The sequence below is a fragment of the Eptesicus fuscus genome, chromosome 18, assembly GCF_027574615.1.
Source record: "Eptesicus fuscus isolate TK198812 chromosome 18, DD_ASM_mEF_20220401, whole genome shotgun sequence".
Classification (NCBI taxonomy): domain Eukaryota; kingdom Metazoa; phylum Chordata; class Mammalia; order Chiroptera; family Vespertilionidae; genus Eptesicus; species Eptesicus fuscus.
In genome coordinates, this window is record NC_072490.1 from 47,892,492 (window position 1) to 47,910,225 (window position 17,734).

Sequence of the window (17,734 nt, forward strand, 5' to 3'; positions counted from 1 at the left end):
CACCTCACTGTTGTCCGTGTCCATGGGGTATGCATGTATGTTTTTTAGCTAACCCCTTCACCTTCTTTATCCAGTCACTGATTTGAGAGGAAAAGGAAGGGAGAAAGAGAGAGAAAAACATCAGTCGGATGCCTTCCATACTCACCCTGACCAGGGATCAAATCAGAAACCTAGGTTTATGCCTTGACCAGGAATGGAACTCGAGACCTTTCCATGTACAGGACAATGCTCTAACCAACTGAGCCACAAAGCCAGGGCTGTTTCATCTTTTCAAAACACTTAACCTTACTTTATTAGTCAACTTTAGTCACTTTTCAACATTCCAGGAAATAAATGAATAGACAAATTGCCTTGGCAATGCCTTGGCTATTGTACAAATAACAGTAAACTTAAAGAAGGTCTTATCAAAGGGATTCATCAGAAAGAAACATCTATAATAATAAAAGGGTAATACGCTAATTAGACCAGATGTCCCTCCGGATGTCATTCTGGACGTCCTTCCTGACAAGGCCAGGGCCGGAGAGAAGCTAGCCTATGTCCCGGGTGCCTGCCAGTGGCAGGAGAGAAGCCAGCCTGGGTCCCGGGTGCCTGCAGGTGGCTGGAGGGAAGCCAGCCCAGGTCCCAGGTGCCTGCCAGCAGCTGGAGGAGGGAAGCCTGGGTCCCTGGTGCTGGAGGGAAGCCAGTGCCAGCAGCCGGGGGAAGGAGGGCTACTCCTGCATGAATTTTCATGCATCGGGCCTCTAGTTTACAAATAAGGATGCATGTAAGAGAATCTGTATGAGGGGGGAAGCCAGGAAGACAGGACTACAAAAATGAATTAAAAGATGAAAAAACTGCATACAACTCAGCTCTAGACTCCCTGAGGAGGGAATGGAAGGGCATATAAAATCATGGGAAATCAAAGCTCACCAGCTGATGAGTTATCAAACCCTGTGTTAATTTGTGACATTTAGGAGGATATAAAATGTCACCTCAGAAACAGGGCGCAGCCAAGAAGTAACTGCTTTCCCCAGGCTGGCTGGGACCCACGTGAAATCTCTGAGAGCTGTGCTAGGGTGGGCAGGGGAAGACACTTTTCCATGCTGAAGCCACCTGTTACTTCTTTTCAGAGAAGGGCACTTTGAAATGATGAGTATTAACTATGCATCCAAGTATGAGTGTGTGCATGTGTGTAACTGTAAAAATCCAGGTTGACACTCAATCAACACGCAGCACAGAGCCTGGTGTGAAACTTGATCAACTCGTTTTACTTGCTAAATGAGGACTCTTGTCTTTTTTTCAGCTTTAGAGATAAACGGTCCACTTGGCCAACCAGGGCTACTCATTTAACAAATATTTCCTGAATGCCTGCCATGCACCAGGCCAGGTCCCTGGCTGTGAGGATGTAGTCCTGAGCAGATGGGACAGCAACCCCCACCCTCACAGAGCTCACATTCCAGTTACCCTGAGGCAAAAACACTAAGTTTATAGAGCAAGTTAGGATCTGAATGCTGCAAAATATAAAATGAGAGGGGTGGTGCGATCTTAAAATAAAGGGAGGAACATCCTGAGACATTGGCATACATCTGAATAAAGGTCTGCAGGAGATGACAGGGCCCAGCGTACATACACCGAACCGCATTCCAAGGAGAAGGGATGGCTGGGTCAGGGCTGAGAGGCCAGAGAACAGTTAGAATGTTTGATGAACAGGAAGTGGGTGTGGCAGGAACACCAGTGTGGGGACTGTATCAGTTTCCTGTGGCTGCTGAGACAAACTACCACAAACTTGTGGTTTAAAACATCAGCAGCTGATTCTCAGCTTGGAGGTCAGAAGCCTGAAATCAAGGTGAAAAAGGGCTGTTCTTCCTCTGGGAGCCCCAAGGGAAAGTCTGTTCTTTGCCTTTCCCAGCTCCTAGTAGCTGCCAGCATTCCTTCACCCGTGACCCCATCACTCTGCCTCCCTGACCTCTTCTCTATGTAACTCCCACTCCTAGGAAGGTACTTGCCATGAGATTTAAGGTTTACCCAGTTTGTCTAGGATATTATCCTTACCTTAAGATCCTCAACTTAATTGCAACTACAAAGACCTTTTTCCATGTAAGGTAACATTCAAAGTTCCACAGATTAAGACATTTTTTGGGAGTCATCATTCAACGTACTATAAGATGATGGTGGATAAAATAAGGAAGAGTAAGGATGGTGGGGAGGGACAGGGGGAGTTCATTTGGGGACCCTAGATCATTGTGATAATTTTGGCTTTAGTTTGAGGAAAGCAGGAAGCCACTGTGGGGGAATAAGCAGAGAAGTGACATGGATTCAACGTGTTTAATAGGATCACTCTGGCTGCTGTCATTCCAAAAAGTCCAAGAGCATTCAACCTTTGGATTGGTATTTCTTCAGCCTAAGTGTTTGCCAACTTTAGATCAGAAAAAGAAAAGCGGATCAGAAGAACCTGGCATAGAGCAGGCCTTCAGAAAATACCTGTTAACTAAATAAATGAAGGTTCCTTTACCTAACACCCTGTTTTGAACCAAAATTAAATGTATCCCATAAATATTTATCCAACATCTACTATATTCAAGATTTGCTTCCTATGTTTTAAGTCAATCAACAAGCCCCATACTGCTATCTAACACAGTACTCAGTGACAAACCACTTTTTCTTCAGGATTTATTATGTCATCCCTTTGTTTCCATAAACAGGGATTGAAGAATCTCAACTTGGTGGAGGTGAGGATGAGCTGCAGTTGTATTCTTTGCTATCACTTTGCTAGTCATTCTATATTGAACCCCTTTCCAGACCCTCAGGAACATCTTCAGCAGAGTCTATAACTTTGCATTTACTTTTCATAATTAAAAGTATCTCCAGAAATAGAAAATCTGAACAGAATGATTACTAATAAAGAGATTGAATCATTAATTAAATACCTCCCTACAACCAAAATGCAAATAAAAACCACACACCTGTTAGAATGAGTATTGCCAAAAAGACAACAAATAAGTGTTGGCAATGATGTGGAGAAAAGGAAAACCTTTCTCATTGATGGTGGGAATAAAATTGGTGCAGCCACTATGGAAAAGAGTATGGAGTTTTCTCAAATAATTAAAAATAGAACTACCATATGATCCAGCAACTCCACTTTGGGGTATTAATACAAGAAAATGAAAACACCAACTCAAAAAGGTATATGAACTCCCATGTTTATCACAGCAGTATATACAACAGCCAAGCAACCTGTGTCCACTGATGGATAAATAGATATAGAAAACATGGCATCTATAGACATGGAATATTATTCAGCCATAAAAAAAAATCTTACTATTTGTGACAACATGGATGTACCTTAAGGGCATTATGATAAGTGAAATAAGTCAGACAGAAAAAGAAAAATACGGTATGATCTCACTTATATGTGGAATTTAAATAACAAAACAAAAACAAGCTCATAGATACAGAGAAGAGATTGGTGGTTGCCAGAGGTGAGTTTGCGATTGGGGAGAAATGGGAGAAATGGGTAAAGGGGTCTAAAGGTAAAAACTTTCAGTTATAAAATAAATATTTCATGGAAATAAAGTATAGCATGGCAGCTAATTATACTGTACTAGAGGCCTGGTGCACGAAATTCGTGCACGGAGGGGGGTTGTCCCTCAGCCCAGCCTGTACCCTCTCCAATATGGGACCCCTTGAGGGATGTCCGACTGCCCTCTCACAATCCAGGACTGCTGGCTCCCAACTGATTGCCTACCTGCCTTCCTGATTACCCCTAACCGCTTCTGCCTGCCAGCCTGATCACCCCCTAAACCACTCTGCTGCCAGCCTGTTTGCCCCCAACTTCCCTCCTCTGCCGGCCTGGTCACCCCTAACTGCCCTCTCCTGCAGGGTTGATCACCTCCAACTGCCCTCCCTTGCAGGCTTGGTCCCTCTCAACTGCCCTCCCTTGCAGGCTGGGTGCCTCCCAACTGCCCTCTCCTGCTGGCCATCTTATGGTGGCCATCTTGTGTCCACATGGGGGCAGGATCTTTGACCACATGGGGGCAGCTATATTGTGTGTTGCAGTGATGATCAATCTGCATATTACTCTTTTATTAGATAGGATAGAGGCCTGGTACAGGGGTGGGGGCCAGCTGGTTTGCCCTGAAGGGCGTCCCGGATCAGGTGGGGGTTCCCTTGGGGTGTGGGGTGGCCTGAGCGAGGGGCCTGTGGTGGTTTGCAGGCCGGCCACGCCCTCTGGCGACCCAAGCAGAGGCCCTGGTATCTGGAATTTATTTTCCTTCTACAATTGAAACTTTGTAGCCTGGAGCGGAGCCAAGCCTGGGGCTCCCTCCGAGGCTGGCCGGCAGCCATTTGTGTTGGGGTTATAATTGAAACTTTGTTGCCTTAAGCAGGTGAGCCCGGCCAGGGTGTGCAAAAAGTTAGTTTTGCTTCCCCTGTTGCCGGCGGCAACCCTGGCCTACTCTCTCAAGCTCCATTCTGCCGCCATTTGTTTGAATTTGTTTACCTTCTATAATTGAAACTTTGTAGCTTAAGTGGAGGCTTAGGCCTGGCTAGGGCAGGTGGAAAGCTTGGCTTCCTCTGTTACTTAAGAAACCTTGCTCTCTGTGGCTGTAGCCATCTTGGTTTGGGTTAATTTGCATACTCGCTCTGATTGGATGATGGGCATGGCTTGTGGGCGTGGCTTGTGGGTGTGTCGGAGGTATGGTCAATTTGCATATTTGTCTATTATTAGAGAGGATTGCATATTTTAAAGCTGCTATGTCTTTCAAATTCTGGGCCCCAACATGGAGGAATTTTCCCTATTTATATGTTTTTATTACCTTCTTTGTCTCCCAAATATGGGGTGTTTCCGGCCTCCTTTGCAAGTTCTTAAAGAGCCCCTATGTGCTGGGGTCTTGAGACCTCAACCAAAGGCCTGGCCTGGTGCCAGCACTGATAATTTCGTCCGGGGAAGGTATAATGGCCTCTCTGAAGTGGGAGTATTCTTATTTTCCTTATTATTTAAGCAAGAAAGCATTTACAGAAGCCAAATAGCAGGGTTAAAATTTCAAACAGCAGTTTTTATATAAGATGGATGTTTCAAAATCAGCCAGAGCTCCTCATCCTTTTGTTAGAGGCAGAGTGATCTCAGGTAACTGTCTGTCAGCAGGTGAAAGGCTGGTGTCCCTGATCCAATTCCAGTTCCATCTGAGGGGACCCTCTGCAAACATGGGGGGCCCTGCATAGTTTGGAGTTGGTAGATATATTATTTCCAGGAAGGTATTCAGGCTTTACTGTCACTCTATCTGTTTCTGAGGATCCATTTACAAAAGGACAGTCATGTTTCCCTTTATAACTTACAAGTAGTCCATGACCCAACCTCCTTGCTGGATAGGCCAGTGCCTCAGTTGAGCAGTGTCTATCTGAGCAGCCTTGAGGCACCTGCCTGCTACATTCATGGCCCTTTACAGGAACCTAGGGACCTGCTTGCATGTTTCCTCCAAGGGCTACAGAAACTTAGGGTGGAATAGCAAAGTTGTTCCATCTCTTTCCTAGGAATTATTCCCCAATCCCTTCTTGCTCAACTGGAAGCCACTCCAAAAGCCTCCCCGACCCAACTCTGCATTCAGAACTATGCAAATGAGAAGTATGCAGGGGTCTGGGCTCATGTGCAATCCCAAACTCACAGAGCACATGGGAAGCTCTCCTAGTGCTTGTCCTGTCTTGTTCCCCTCTAAGGCCAGGGCCTGCATCGCCTGCCGGTGCCACAGCTCAGCCAGCACCAAGCCAGGGGGCAAGACGCCAGCATTCTTTTATTGAAATCATCCAGCTCGGAGCTTTGAGGGTCCTCTCACACATGACTTTAGGGGCAGTAGGAGTACTCACTCCAGAAAGAGGAATGAGGAAAGCCTCTCCCATTCTTCATTCCAACTGTCTGACTTTCTGCCCTTACGCAGTGTGGAAGCATGGAGGATGGTGCAGTGTGGTGGGGCTGGCTTTCTCTTATAGGTGGTATTTCTCCATAAATGGCGACATCCTTTCTGTTAGACCTTAGCTTTGCATGTTCCAGGGCAACGTGGAAAGTCCCACTGAATGTGTGTTGCACTCCTAAAGTTCAATCTCATTATCGCAGATACAGCAACATGAGAAAAAGCTTCCAGGGGTGCAATTGGTCCCTAAACAGAACAGAAAAATACTAACTAGTATTCCAGATGTCTGCATGAGGAACACTCCAAGATTTTAATGTAATTTCTGTTGATTTATTTTATCCTGACATATCTTATTTAACAACTGTTAAAGCAATCAGCTTTGGTGAATGGAAGGGGATCATGGTTTACTGTTAAAGTATTAGCACTCAACAGATAATTCTTAGTTCCAACAAATCTCCTGAACTGGGAATAAATCTTGAAAATGAAAAGAGCTCTTGATAACTACAGCCATTTCAAAACCTATTAGAAAAGAGAAAAATTAGAGAGCCAGATGAATCTCCTCCTGGACCAGATTGTACTGTGGAGCAAACTATGCTGCTCGTCAAGCTAACTGCCTGCCCACACTCCAGCTCTGCAGTGTCAGCCTTAAGCCTTGCAGATTTTCAGAAGTCACCAAGGTTAATCCGATTCTTAAATAATACTGATGATTATGATACAACAACAAACCCACCGAAGTCAAGGAAAAATATGAGTGGCAGAGTATATATAGATTTACAACATTATAGCAGTGGAGAGCCCTGGTTGGGTAGTTCTGTTGGTTAGAGCATCATCCTGATACACCAAGGTTGCAGGTTTGATCCCCAGTTAGGGCACATACAAGAATCAACCAATGAATGCATAAGTAAGTGGAACAACAAAAATATATATTTCTCTTTTTCTCTCTCTGAAGTCAATAAATAAAATTTTTAAAAGACTATCTTATAATAATAAAGCACTGGAAAGCAGAAGTGATGGGGAAGGTTTGAAATTAGGGAGAATAAGTCCTCAGAACACCTAACCGATGCCACAGAGAGTCTGGCTGCACATGGTGGACAACTAGAGGGTGGAAAGAAAATGGCATGAGGGTGAGGCATTTGGGTGAAGTCTGGATTCCCATGAAGTGGGACCACCATTGGCCTGAGGTTCAGCTTTTCTATTTCAAAGGCTCATGGGTCAGTGAACACAAAACAAAATACTAACTCCAATTGCACTGTTCATCTTGAAACATTATTTTAATTAATTAATTTCCAAAATATTTTAAATAATATATATTAATAAGGGGGGTGTGTGTGTGTGTGTGTGTGTGTGTGTGTGTACACTTTCCACACTGCCACCCCACATGGAAAAGACAGAAAACCCTGTCTGGGTCTCATAGCCCGGCTTCCCCGGACCTGCTGGTAGGCAGCTACCAGTTCATCATGAGGAAGACGGCCATTGGAACAAATGGAGAATTCTGTTGTTTTTAACTAATTGGTGAATCTACTGTTCTGCTAGCCTCCATGATGCTGAAGAATAAATACCAGGTCTGAGCCCAAGGATTTGATGGCGGCTTCCTCCTATCAGATTTTGCCTCTCTAAAACCAGGGCTGTTACTGCGACTGTACCCAATGTCACGCCCATTTCTGTTATTAAAATATTGAAGTGCTCTGTACTCACTACTCCCTGAGTGCTGCTCACTCCTCTCTGCCTCACTGGGGACCCCCAGACCTCCCCAAAGTGCAGAAATCAACAGGCTCATGGCTGGCCCAGCAGAGAGCTTCTAGAACACCTATCACATTGGTCAGTGGCACGTGTCATACTAATCACTACACATAAAAACAACTCCTCTGCCTAAGACATACCCACCCACCTCTTAACCCCCAACTGTGGGTATATCTAAGCCAAACTGAGACTCCTGAAGCGTATTTAAGGCCTGGAGCAGAAACCCCAGAAAAATATTTTAGATCGCAAAACAGGTTCAGATGGCTAGTACTGTAGGCAGTTCTTAGGACAAGGCCAATTTAAGCTATTTGCAAATTTATAGTAGTTATTTTTTCAGTCAATTAGTTTGAGAAGGGAAATGGGAGCTAAGTAAATAAATTAGATCATTAATTTGCATTAAATATAAATTAATTATGCTAATTCTAAGAAGTGAACGTATATACACATTATGTACGTATAATAAAGAATATCCATGAGACTCTATTAGCAAAAGAAAGTCATCTTAACTTATTGTGTCGTAGAAAATCCATGTATATTTATTCAATAGATTTTAACAGTTTTGATATGTGTATGAAAATATAGGATAAACATGGACTGTCTACTGATGTTCTAACAAATCTATTTTCATTGAAAGTGGAAATCAGGATACACTGTGCATTATTTGAGTTAATTTCATGACATTTCTTTGAGTAATGATGTATTATTCCATTCATTACTTCTAATTACATTCTGTCACCAGTGCCGGGCTGGCAGCACAGGCCCAGCCTCTTCCTGTTCCTCACAATCTGATGACTTTCATGGAAAGCAGATCACAAATGTGTCCAGAATATAATGAACCAAGTTCAGTGATTGCTAACCGTGATCGTTTGAAATTACCTGAGGAAAGTTTCACAAAGAAATAAGTAGAAATGGAGAATGGTTTTCTGTGTTACAGACTGCTCACTTTTGCAATTAATTCAAGAAATATTCAAAGTGTTACTTTAATACATATATAAAATTATCATCCTATCATTTGCTAGAGTGGGAGAGAGAGCACTCCTAATATCGTCCTCCTCTTTCCTACCCTCACACAAAATTCTATTTTGTATAGATCAGCAGATTGCAAAGGTATCTTTAACTGGTTGCAAAAGTGATTCTATAGGTTTTGTGCAATTCTGAGATAATGCAGGAACCTCCTAAAAGCTCTGATCGAAAAGCCAGTTGGAGTTTCCTCTTCTAACACACAAGCATGTCCAGGCAGCCCGTCTCAGCTCGTTCACAGCAGGGCCTAACGCCAGAAGGCAAACCCTACTATGGAGAAGAGGTCAAGGTCAAGGGAAAACAGTCACAACTAAATAAAAAGCAAGGAGCCAAGGGAACCAGAATGCCATTGCGTGCACGTCCTCCCAGCCGCAGGCAGCAAGGAGCCGGGGGAACAGCGGCTAGCAGGAGGTGGCCTAGATGAGGTCTAGAGACCAAGATGTACAAGGCTCAGGCACGCTGTTTCACGGGTGGGCCACCTTTATTTGAAGGAGCCAGAGTAAAGTGTATAAAGTCCACACATTTTGTTCCATGCAATTTCAAATGTTCCTTGCACACATATCAAGTATTAATTCCTTCAGTCTTCGGTGCCAACAATCCATCATGCTGTCTATAATAACAGTAAAGAGGCCAGTCTCAGCTTCAGGAACAAAAAATAAACTTGGGAGAGTTAGAGCCTGGCAAGGCTGGCTCCCCTTTCTCTTCTGGTACCCGTGATAGCTACTGCCCGCTGACCCTGAAGGCAGCCTCGGAATCCTCCTCAACACTGCGAGGTCACTATCAACTAAAAACCTGGGGTTTGAGAGCACATGTGTTTGCTCTCTGTGACAATTTCACAGATGACAAGTTGAGATGGATGACGGTTACACAAGGTTTGCCTTGAAGTGGGGGCTGGCAGGATCCTCTGTGGCAGGTTCTAGACACTGAAAACAAGATGTCAAGCAACTTAGTGAATTATAGAAGCATCTAAGAGCTCCCTTTGTTCCTGCTGACCAATGCCACCACAAACTGGTTCTAGCTGACAGCGATGCCCTCTATTAACCAAAAGCAGGTGCACACTACATGGGAATCTTCCCCATAAAAAAACAGGGTAAAGAGCCCTAACTGGTTTGGCTCAGTGGATAGAATGTCAGCCTGTGGACTGAAAGGTCCCGGGTTCGATTCCAGTCAAGGGCATGTACCTTGATTGAGGGCACATCCCCAGTAGGAGGTGTGTAGGAGGCAGCTGATCGATGTTTCTCTCTCATCGATGTTTCTAACTCTCTATCCCTCTCCCTTCCTCTCTGTGGAAAATCAATAAAATATATATTTTTAAAAACAACAGGGTAAAGAGCACTCTAACTGAGCAACCACAGCTACACACAGATCTTTGGAATGCAATAATCTGCCAAATAAAGGCAAGAAAAATATGACCACAAGACAACCCAGTTACAGCTCAGGACAAAGGATGGCAAGATTGTCTTTGAACATCTCTCCAAGAGTACTTTAACCTCCTAATATGCAGCAGGCATACAGAGGGTGCAAAAACAGATATAGCCTTAGGGAAATTTAAGAGCAAAAACATCTGTCTTTAGTAATAAAGATATTAGAATGTGCTTGCGCTCATTTTATTTGCACAGGAAGGCTTGCAAAGAACAGGAAGGCTTGCAAAGAAACTCTTTTGAGAAATGAAAGATCATCAGATCACTAATAACTGCAGTTTCCTGAACAATTAAAGAAATTCACAACATTACAACTTACTTAGGAAATGATGAATATTTCTGATTTTTACGGAAGGATGAAAAGGGCACTTTTATCTATAGCATCTTAGAGCTTATAGTGCTTCCGTAAAAAGCACTGTTAAGTAACGAAGCTATTTTTATTCTTTCTTCATTTATTTCAGGAGAACTCAACATGAAGTGGTCTGAAAAAAAGAGAAATCTAAGCATCGCTTGTTTGGATAGCTGAAATGGTGTTTTAAAAGACATTTACCAGGGTTTTCCTTTTTATCTATTGAAGTTGGACTTAGAGCACAATTTCCATTGTACAAAACTTTTGTTTCTAATACATCAGCAGAAATGTCCTTTAAGTTACTTAGTCCAATTCTTCACAAACACACCTTGGAAGGCTGTCCTCAATGCATCATTCTAACGTTGTTTGGCCCTGATAACATTGTGTGCAATGCTCCTGTTTGGAGAAATCTGCTTTCTAATAACTAATTCAATAATCTATTGACAAATGATTTGTATAATATAGTATGGCCAGCAAGTGAGGTTTGTCTCTGTTGTTACACACCGCATTCATCCCGTCCACGAATGTTGCCACGGCCCCCTTATATTAGAGCTCCTTATGCCATTCTGAAAGCAACCCAAAGATCAATACGCTCGCTGTCTGCTGAAAACTGCAGGACATAACAAATGAATAATTTTATTTACAATAAAAGCCCTAGTCCCCAAATGGATTCCGCTAGTGTTCAAATTTATTTTTCATGCTCAACTCAAGATGAGAGGTAGGCAGTGAACAATGCAAAGAGAGTGGGTGGGGAGAAGCGGTAACTATCGTGGTTCAAATGTGTGTAAGACACGAACAAGAGCTGGGCTACACTGAGGAATGAGGGCCCCTGAAGAATTCTAAAGATGCCATTCCAGACGCTTCTTCTTTCTCACCAAGAAACTCTGGAAAGCACTTTCCAGTAACAAGAAACTAATGGATTAAAGACATTCTGACACATTCTTCTAGAGTGGTGTGCCATGGAGGCCAGAGCTATTCAGTCGGCTTCAAACACTGCCCGAACAGAGTGTTTGCCTTAGGTGGGGACAAGGAGGGACTGAAGTGGCTCTTTGAGCAGGAAGCAAATAGTCTTGCTTCAAAAGCAGATCCTCAGCCCCTGATCTGACAGTTCCTTTCCTCCTCTGAAAGGTATGAAAAAGTCAGGAAGCAAAGTCATAGGAAAAAAGGCTTGAGGGTGGGGAGCCCTCAAAATGTTAGCGAGGGCACAAGTTCAAAGATGACATTTATAAGTAACTTCTGAATGGCACATTCCCCAAAGACCACCTGCATATTCCTTTAAAAAAGAAATCACCAAAAATACAAGATAAAAATTTCCAGTTCACATAATGATGCCAATGCACTGCCCTTAAAATACAGACTTGTCCATTGACAGATTAACATGCAAAATACAAAAAAAGGGGGGGGGATCCTTTCCCATCAGCCATCATTCATTCACTGCTTTTAGACTTAACTCGGTACAGTCATAGCACAGAAATATAAACAAGATTGTCACTGACAAGGCAGGAAGGGAAAACAGAGCTTGAATATGATACTAAAAAATCTGGAATAAAATGGTGACAAGCCTTGGCTTTGTGCAGGGAATACTGACAGGCAGACCCTTACTGCCCCACCCCATTAACGGAAATGATCCGGGTGCTCCTGACATTTACAGGTTCACTAAATGCAGTCAGCAGGTACTCCGGATGCCAGGATACAGAGCTGCGTAAGAGCAGGTCCTGCTCCCTCCCCTTCCCAGGGACTAAGGACTCAGGGCAGAGACAAGTAGGAATGCTGGTTGTGACAGGAAGCAGAATGGGAAACTTGCTTGGAATGATGCCTGGCACAGAGTAGGAGCTCAGTAATAAACTGTTGAATGAATCAACATGTGACTAAAGAATGAACCAACTGTCACAAAAAGGACAGAATATACTGTCCCTACAAAGGTGGTGAAGCATCCATCTTACATAAAAACTGCTGTTTGAAATTTTAACCCTGCTATTTTGGCTTCTGTAAATGCTTGCTTGCTTAAATAATAAGGAAATAAGACTACTCCCTGTTCCAAAGAGGCCATAAACCTTCCCCAGACCAAGTTATCAGTGCTGGCGCCAGGCCAAGCCTTTGGTTGAGGTCTCAAAGCCCCAGCACACAGGGCTCTTTAAGAACTTGCAAAGGGAACAGGAAAAGTCCTTAATTGGGAGACAAAGAAGGTAAAAACATATAAATACCGGAAACTTCCCGTGTGACTTGGCCCAGAATTTGAGAGACATTTTCTTCTGGGCCCGCACGTAATAATAATAATAATAATAAATGTAACTCCATCTCTCTAAGCGTTGCTTGGTTCTTCTCTGGTTTTCTGTAACAGTGGGACAGGTATCAAAGCACTTGAGCAGAAATGAAAAGGATGGGAAGGGCAGCAGGGGAAGAGAGTGCAGGGGAAAAGGTACAGAAACACATGCTTGTTTAGCAAAGAGCTGGGAAGGGCTGAGTGAGACGATGCATGGTGCCAGGCAGGTATTGGAAATGGGGGGCCACTCTGTAAAGTATATGCCCACCACTATGCTAAAGGCCTGAAACTAGTACAAAATAGTTTTGAATGGAAACTTTAATTGAAAAATAAAAGTGAAATTTTAAAAAAGATGATTTTTTTCCCAAAAACTATGCTAAGGAGTTTGGACTTTATCCTTATTAAAAAACAAAGGCAAGGATTGGGGAGACTCATTATTTTTAATAGTTGTTTGTAAGCAAGGGAATAGGAGAACGATATGAACAGAGGGTGCCTCAGAACGAGGTACAGGCTTGATTGGAGATCCAGACACAGGCTCGCTGACCCACCCAAGGGGCTAAATGAGAGCAGACAGACTAGAATACTGGGGAAAGATTAAAGCCCACTGCAGACATATAACCAATTATTTTATGAAATGTTAGTGGGCAGAGCTATCCACAGCTTCAATTCCCAAATCACAGACAAAAGAATGTCACTTTCTGCAAGGGAATAAGTAACTTGTTAAGATTCTTCTCACAGTCATCACTTAACAGAGTTTACAAAGGTAAAGTGAAATAAAAAGCTACAAAATCATCATATAAAAAGGATTGCCTGAATGCATCCTCTCCTGGCCCCGGGATCACCTTAAGCACTGCAGATGTGCGATAACCTTTCAGAGTGAACTGATGACAAAACGATCCCGTTCTCACTGTTCTGTCCTCAGAAAGGACTGGGTCCAGCTTGCTACCTTCCAAACAAGTAGGTTTGTTATTTTAATACAATGTCCCCCGTCTCCTTGGCATTTACTCAAAGACATAGTAACTGACCAGGACTCACTTCCACATGGCAATTCCAGTGCTCTGTAGAACAAATGCAATCATCACTCACTCCCTGCTCACTGCTGGGGGCAGACATTTGCCCAGAAGCAGACATGTCAGTTTCTTGTGTTCCAAAGCATTTGTGACCAGGTCTTACACATCACACATTCAGAGTGGGTTAAAAACAGTATGAAAAAGCAAGTTTTTTACTATCAAAATGTAAGTAAAAAATTCACAAAGTTCATTCCATTATTAACCATTAAAAAGGCAGTGCAACTCTCCAAGCCTACATTTTCTCAGTCGAAGGCATTAACATTTCTTCATCTAAATTCACATCCCTTCAGTTTTTTGACAGAAGTCAATTAAAGCTGGCACCCAGAAAGAGATGGCATTTAAACCAAATTCTTTTGTCACTGGAATTCCTAACATTTTGCTTAAAAAATTCCTCAAAGGAAAGAGAAAACTGCAAACTTGCAGCACAATCAAATGAAAAACTAAAATGCAAAAAGCTCCTGTTATTTCAAGAACTGCAGGTCTTTGAGAAGATCCTACTACAAAACTGGCATATAACTTAAAAATTGTTCGGTTTTATATGACCTTTCTAAATCACTCCACTTTATTTCTTTTACATTAATAAACAAAAGAATGAAATTTCCTAATATTGAGTATAATTTAAGCTATTTTCTATGAATTTAAAGAGGAGTTAAATATTATCAAGAAAAGCATATGTCATTTACTGATTTATTGCTGTGGTCATTAGTTTTATAAATTTACAAAATTAGTTTAGTTAAAATTTGGATTCAAGAAATTTGAAAGTCTATCATAAAATCACAACTAACTTTTGGTGCATATTTTCTTGTTTGTATTCTTTTTGATGTACCATAGTTACATGGCCAATAGTCATAAAATTCTCAAGCACTTTGAAAATTCCTACTGAAAAAAAATATAACTCACTCTGAAAAAAATTTTGACATATTTATAGATTTAGAATTACTAGCAATATATTTCAAAGTAAAACCATGTCTCAGTGTGGAATATTCTTGTTATCTTAAAATATAAAATTTTATGCTTTGTTGTACTCTGCAGAGTAAATTAAGTTAGGCAGAAAGAATTCTAAAGGGTCAGTACAAAAGTCATATGCACACAATCACAAGTGGTATCTTCAACATCATAAAAATTACTCTCCAAAGCATTTAACAAACCCCTGCTATTTCCACTGCAAAGAATGAAGTGCCTATGGAAGTCAACAGGAAGAAAGACTACAACTCGATAGTCGGAGGGATAATGATCTAGAAGCTGGGATGTTTTCCAAGACAAAATGCTATTTCAGACCCTACAATGAAAAAAAAAATATTTGTAAGGATATTTATGTATATGAATTTAAATAAAACTTCCAGCTTGAATGATTTCCAAGAGGTAAAGAAACCAATGTGTTTCAAATCTTCCCATAATCCCTTACTTTCACTTCACGAAAGTGCCACCCAATCTCTATTTTACTATTAAAATGCACAATTGATAACTGAAAACAAAGTGTCCATGATATTTATTGGGACCATTTTAGAAGCACCTATTTATTTACACAGCTACCACGGTGAAAAGGTCAGGCAAAAGCTCTCCTCGGAAGCCACAGTTGCTAAGCAACTCTTTCCAGAAGTTCTGCAAAACTGATCAAGCATATTACCGGCGCCACCAACTGAATCGAGAATAAATGGAACATCTTACCTGGTTTGTCCAAAGAGGGGGAGAAGTGGATTCCTTGTTTACCTTTCAGACAGTTATTGGAGGCCAATCCTGTATTCGTGTGGTGTGTTAGGTTCAGAGGCTTTTAAAATTTTTCTTCTCTTAAAACAAAGGATACGTCCTGGGACCACAGGTTTCCTGTTCACGAGGGCGAAGGACAGTTCTGTCCTGAGAAACACCACAGAGGGCTTGATGAGATGTTGGCCGAATCTGAATGACATGTTCTCTCGGTTGGAATCTGAAAGAAGAAGTGATTTAGGACCTTTATAAAATGCAATTGAGAAACTCAGATCATATACCACTTTACAGAAAGCAAAGCAAAATCCATTGCTACAGATTCTTAGTTGAGAAGACATCATTTAAGCTGCCCCTCATTCAATGTCCACTATGATGCATTCTGGGTAAGTCCTCCTGAAAAGCTCCCCACTCCCCACCACTTAATTGGAGAAAATGGTTTCCAGCAGAAGCTTGCATGTGGACAACAACATGGTCTTCTTAATCCCTCTGCATTCAGGTTGCCACCTTAACCCAAATCTACTAGGCCAGATCCGGCAGGTGCTTTTTATTTTTACCCATCCATTTCATCAACTCTGCTCAGCTAAAATTTTTCAATGTTAAGCATTTATTCTAAATAATCTAATTCTTAAATACTTTTCTCAATGGTTTTATCTTTAAGTTTATTTTGAATATCCTATTTCAGTTTTTGTTTCACTTTTTTTCTCCTTCCTATTTCCACTGGCTAGATCAGTTTTTCCTTTTGTATGAAATTATACATTCCACTTCTATCTCAGAAGTGGTTTATTACAATCCATACTAATGCTTAATGTCTCCATCAATATCTAAAAGCAGATCATGTCGATGTCCTTAGCATATTATTCCTATCTTGGCGCTCTCTCACAGTTCATCTCCCAGCTTCCTCCTGTCTAATTTTTTATGTGTTGAAATAATAGTATGTTATCATTTAAAATAGTTATTGATATGCTGTGTTTTTGTAGTTTTTTGTACACCATTAGTTAGTTATTCAAGCAATCATGTTTCTCATTTATCTTACTGACAAAGGTCTACAAACACCCCCTCATACTAAGCAGCAATGGGCACAGCACTCCTTCTTTTGAATTTTAGTTTCTTCTCTGTTGGTTTTTTTTTTTGTCCCCTTCCTTTTTTCATAGCTCACCTATGTCTTTGAGTGAATATTTGTATATTTCATTCAGCATTTCAAATTATTTTTAGTGGAACATTTTCTGATTATCTCCCCTATCACAATCCTAAAAGCTCAAGTTCTCACTGCTTCTTTATACAAAAATCACCAAATTTCCTACTTGTTCTTTTTTCCTGCATGTAATTTCTTTCTCCTGGATTCTTTTCTGTTCTTCTATTGCCCCCCAACCCCCAGGAGATGTTCTCTAAAGTGACTTTTGGAGAGGTTCTCTCTATATGTGAAAAACTAAGATTTTATACAGACTATCTTCATTTTACCCTCTCACTCAAATACAGTAACCAGAAATAAAATGCTAAGCTTAAATTTGCTTGTTGCAAGACATGGAAACTATTATTCCTTTGCCCTCTCACATCCTGGTGTTGCTGTGGAGAAAAGTTCAATGACGATCAGTCTCCTGTTCCCCGGAGGATGCTCTAGTTTCTATCTCAAAATTGTTAGAGTTTTGTGGAAGGGTCTAGTATAGGGCAATGTATTAGCTTCTGAGGGCTGCAGTAAGAAATTGTCACAAATTGAGTGGCTTAACAGAAGAGAAATTCATTTTCTCACAGTTCTGGAGGCCAGAAGACTGAAATCAAGGTGGTGGTAGGCCCAAGTGCCCGCTGAGAGCTCTGGGACAGAACGCTCCCTTTTCTCTTCCTAGCTCTGGTGAGTGGCAAGAATCCTTGGCATCCCTTCGCTTACAGCTGTATCACTGCAACCTCTCCTCTGTCTTCACATGTCCAAGCTGTGTGTGTCCTCTCCCCTCATGAAGACATGAGTCATTTGATTTAGGACCACCTCTGGTATACTAGTAAACTCAACTAATCACATTTGCTAAGATCCCATTCTCAAATAAGGTTAAGTTCTGAGGTTCCTTTTTTTTTTTTTTTTGGTGGGGGGGGGCATTACTGAATCCACTCCAGACTCTTTCCCTGAGTCCTCCTGTTTGGTGGTCCATTAACCTCTTCCATATGAGGCCTTCATTTTCACTGTGTTCTTTCTATTCTTGGTCATATGTCTTCAAATAGTACCCGACCTCAGTTTACTTCTCTGCCTTTCAGGGACTCTATCTAACATTTCTTTTCATTCTCCCTAGCTCTTTTCC

General features: G+C 41.8%; 1 protein-coding gene across 1 annotated transcript in view; it reads right to left on the reverse strand.

The window, feature by feature from the left end:
- The window catches only part of FHIT (fragile histidine triad diadenosine triphosphatase), a 1,079,335-nt gene that overhangs the window by 719,078 nt on the left and 342,523 nt on the right, over positions 1-17,734 (reverse strand). Inside the window, exon 3 of the mRNA XM_008146282.3 lies at positions 15,550-15,669. Coding sequence (XP_008144504.1) covers positions 15,550-15,652 — 103 coding nt within the window. The 5' untranslated portion in view covers positions 15,653-15,669. The remainder of the gene's footprint in view (positions 1-15,549; positions 15,670-17,734) is intronic.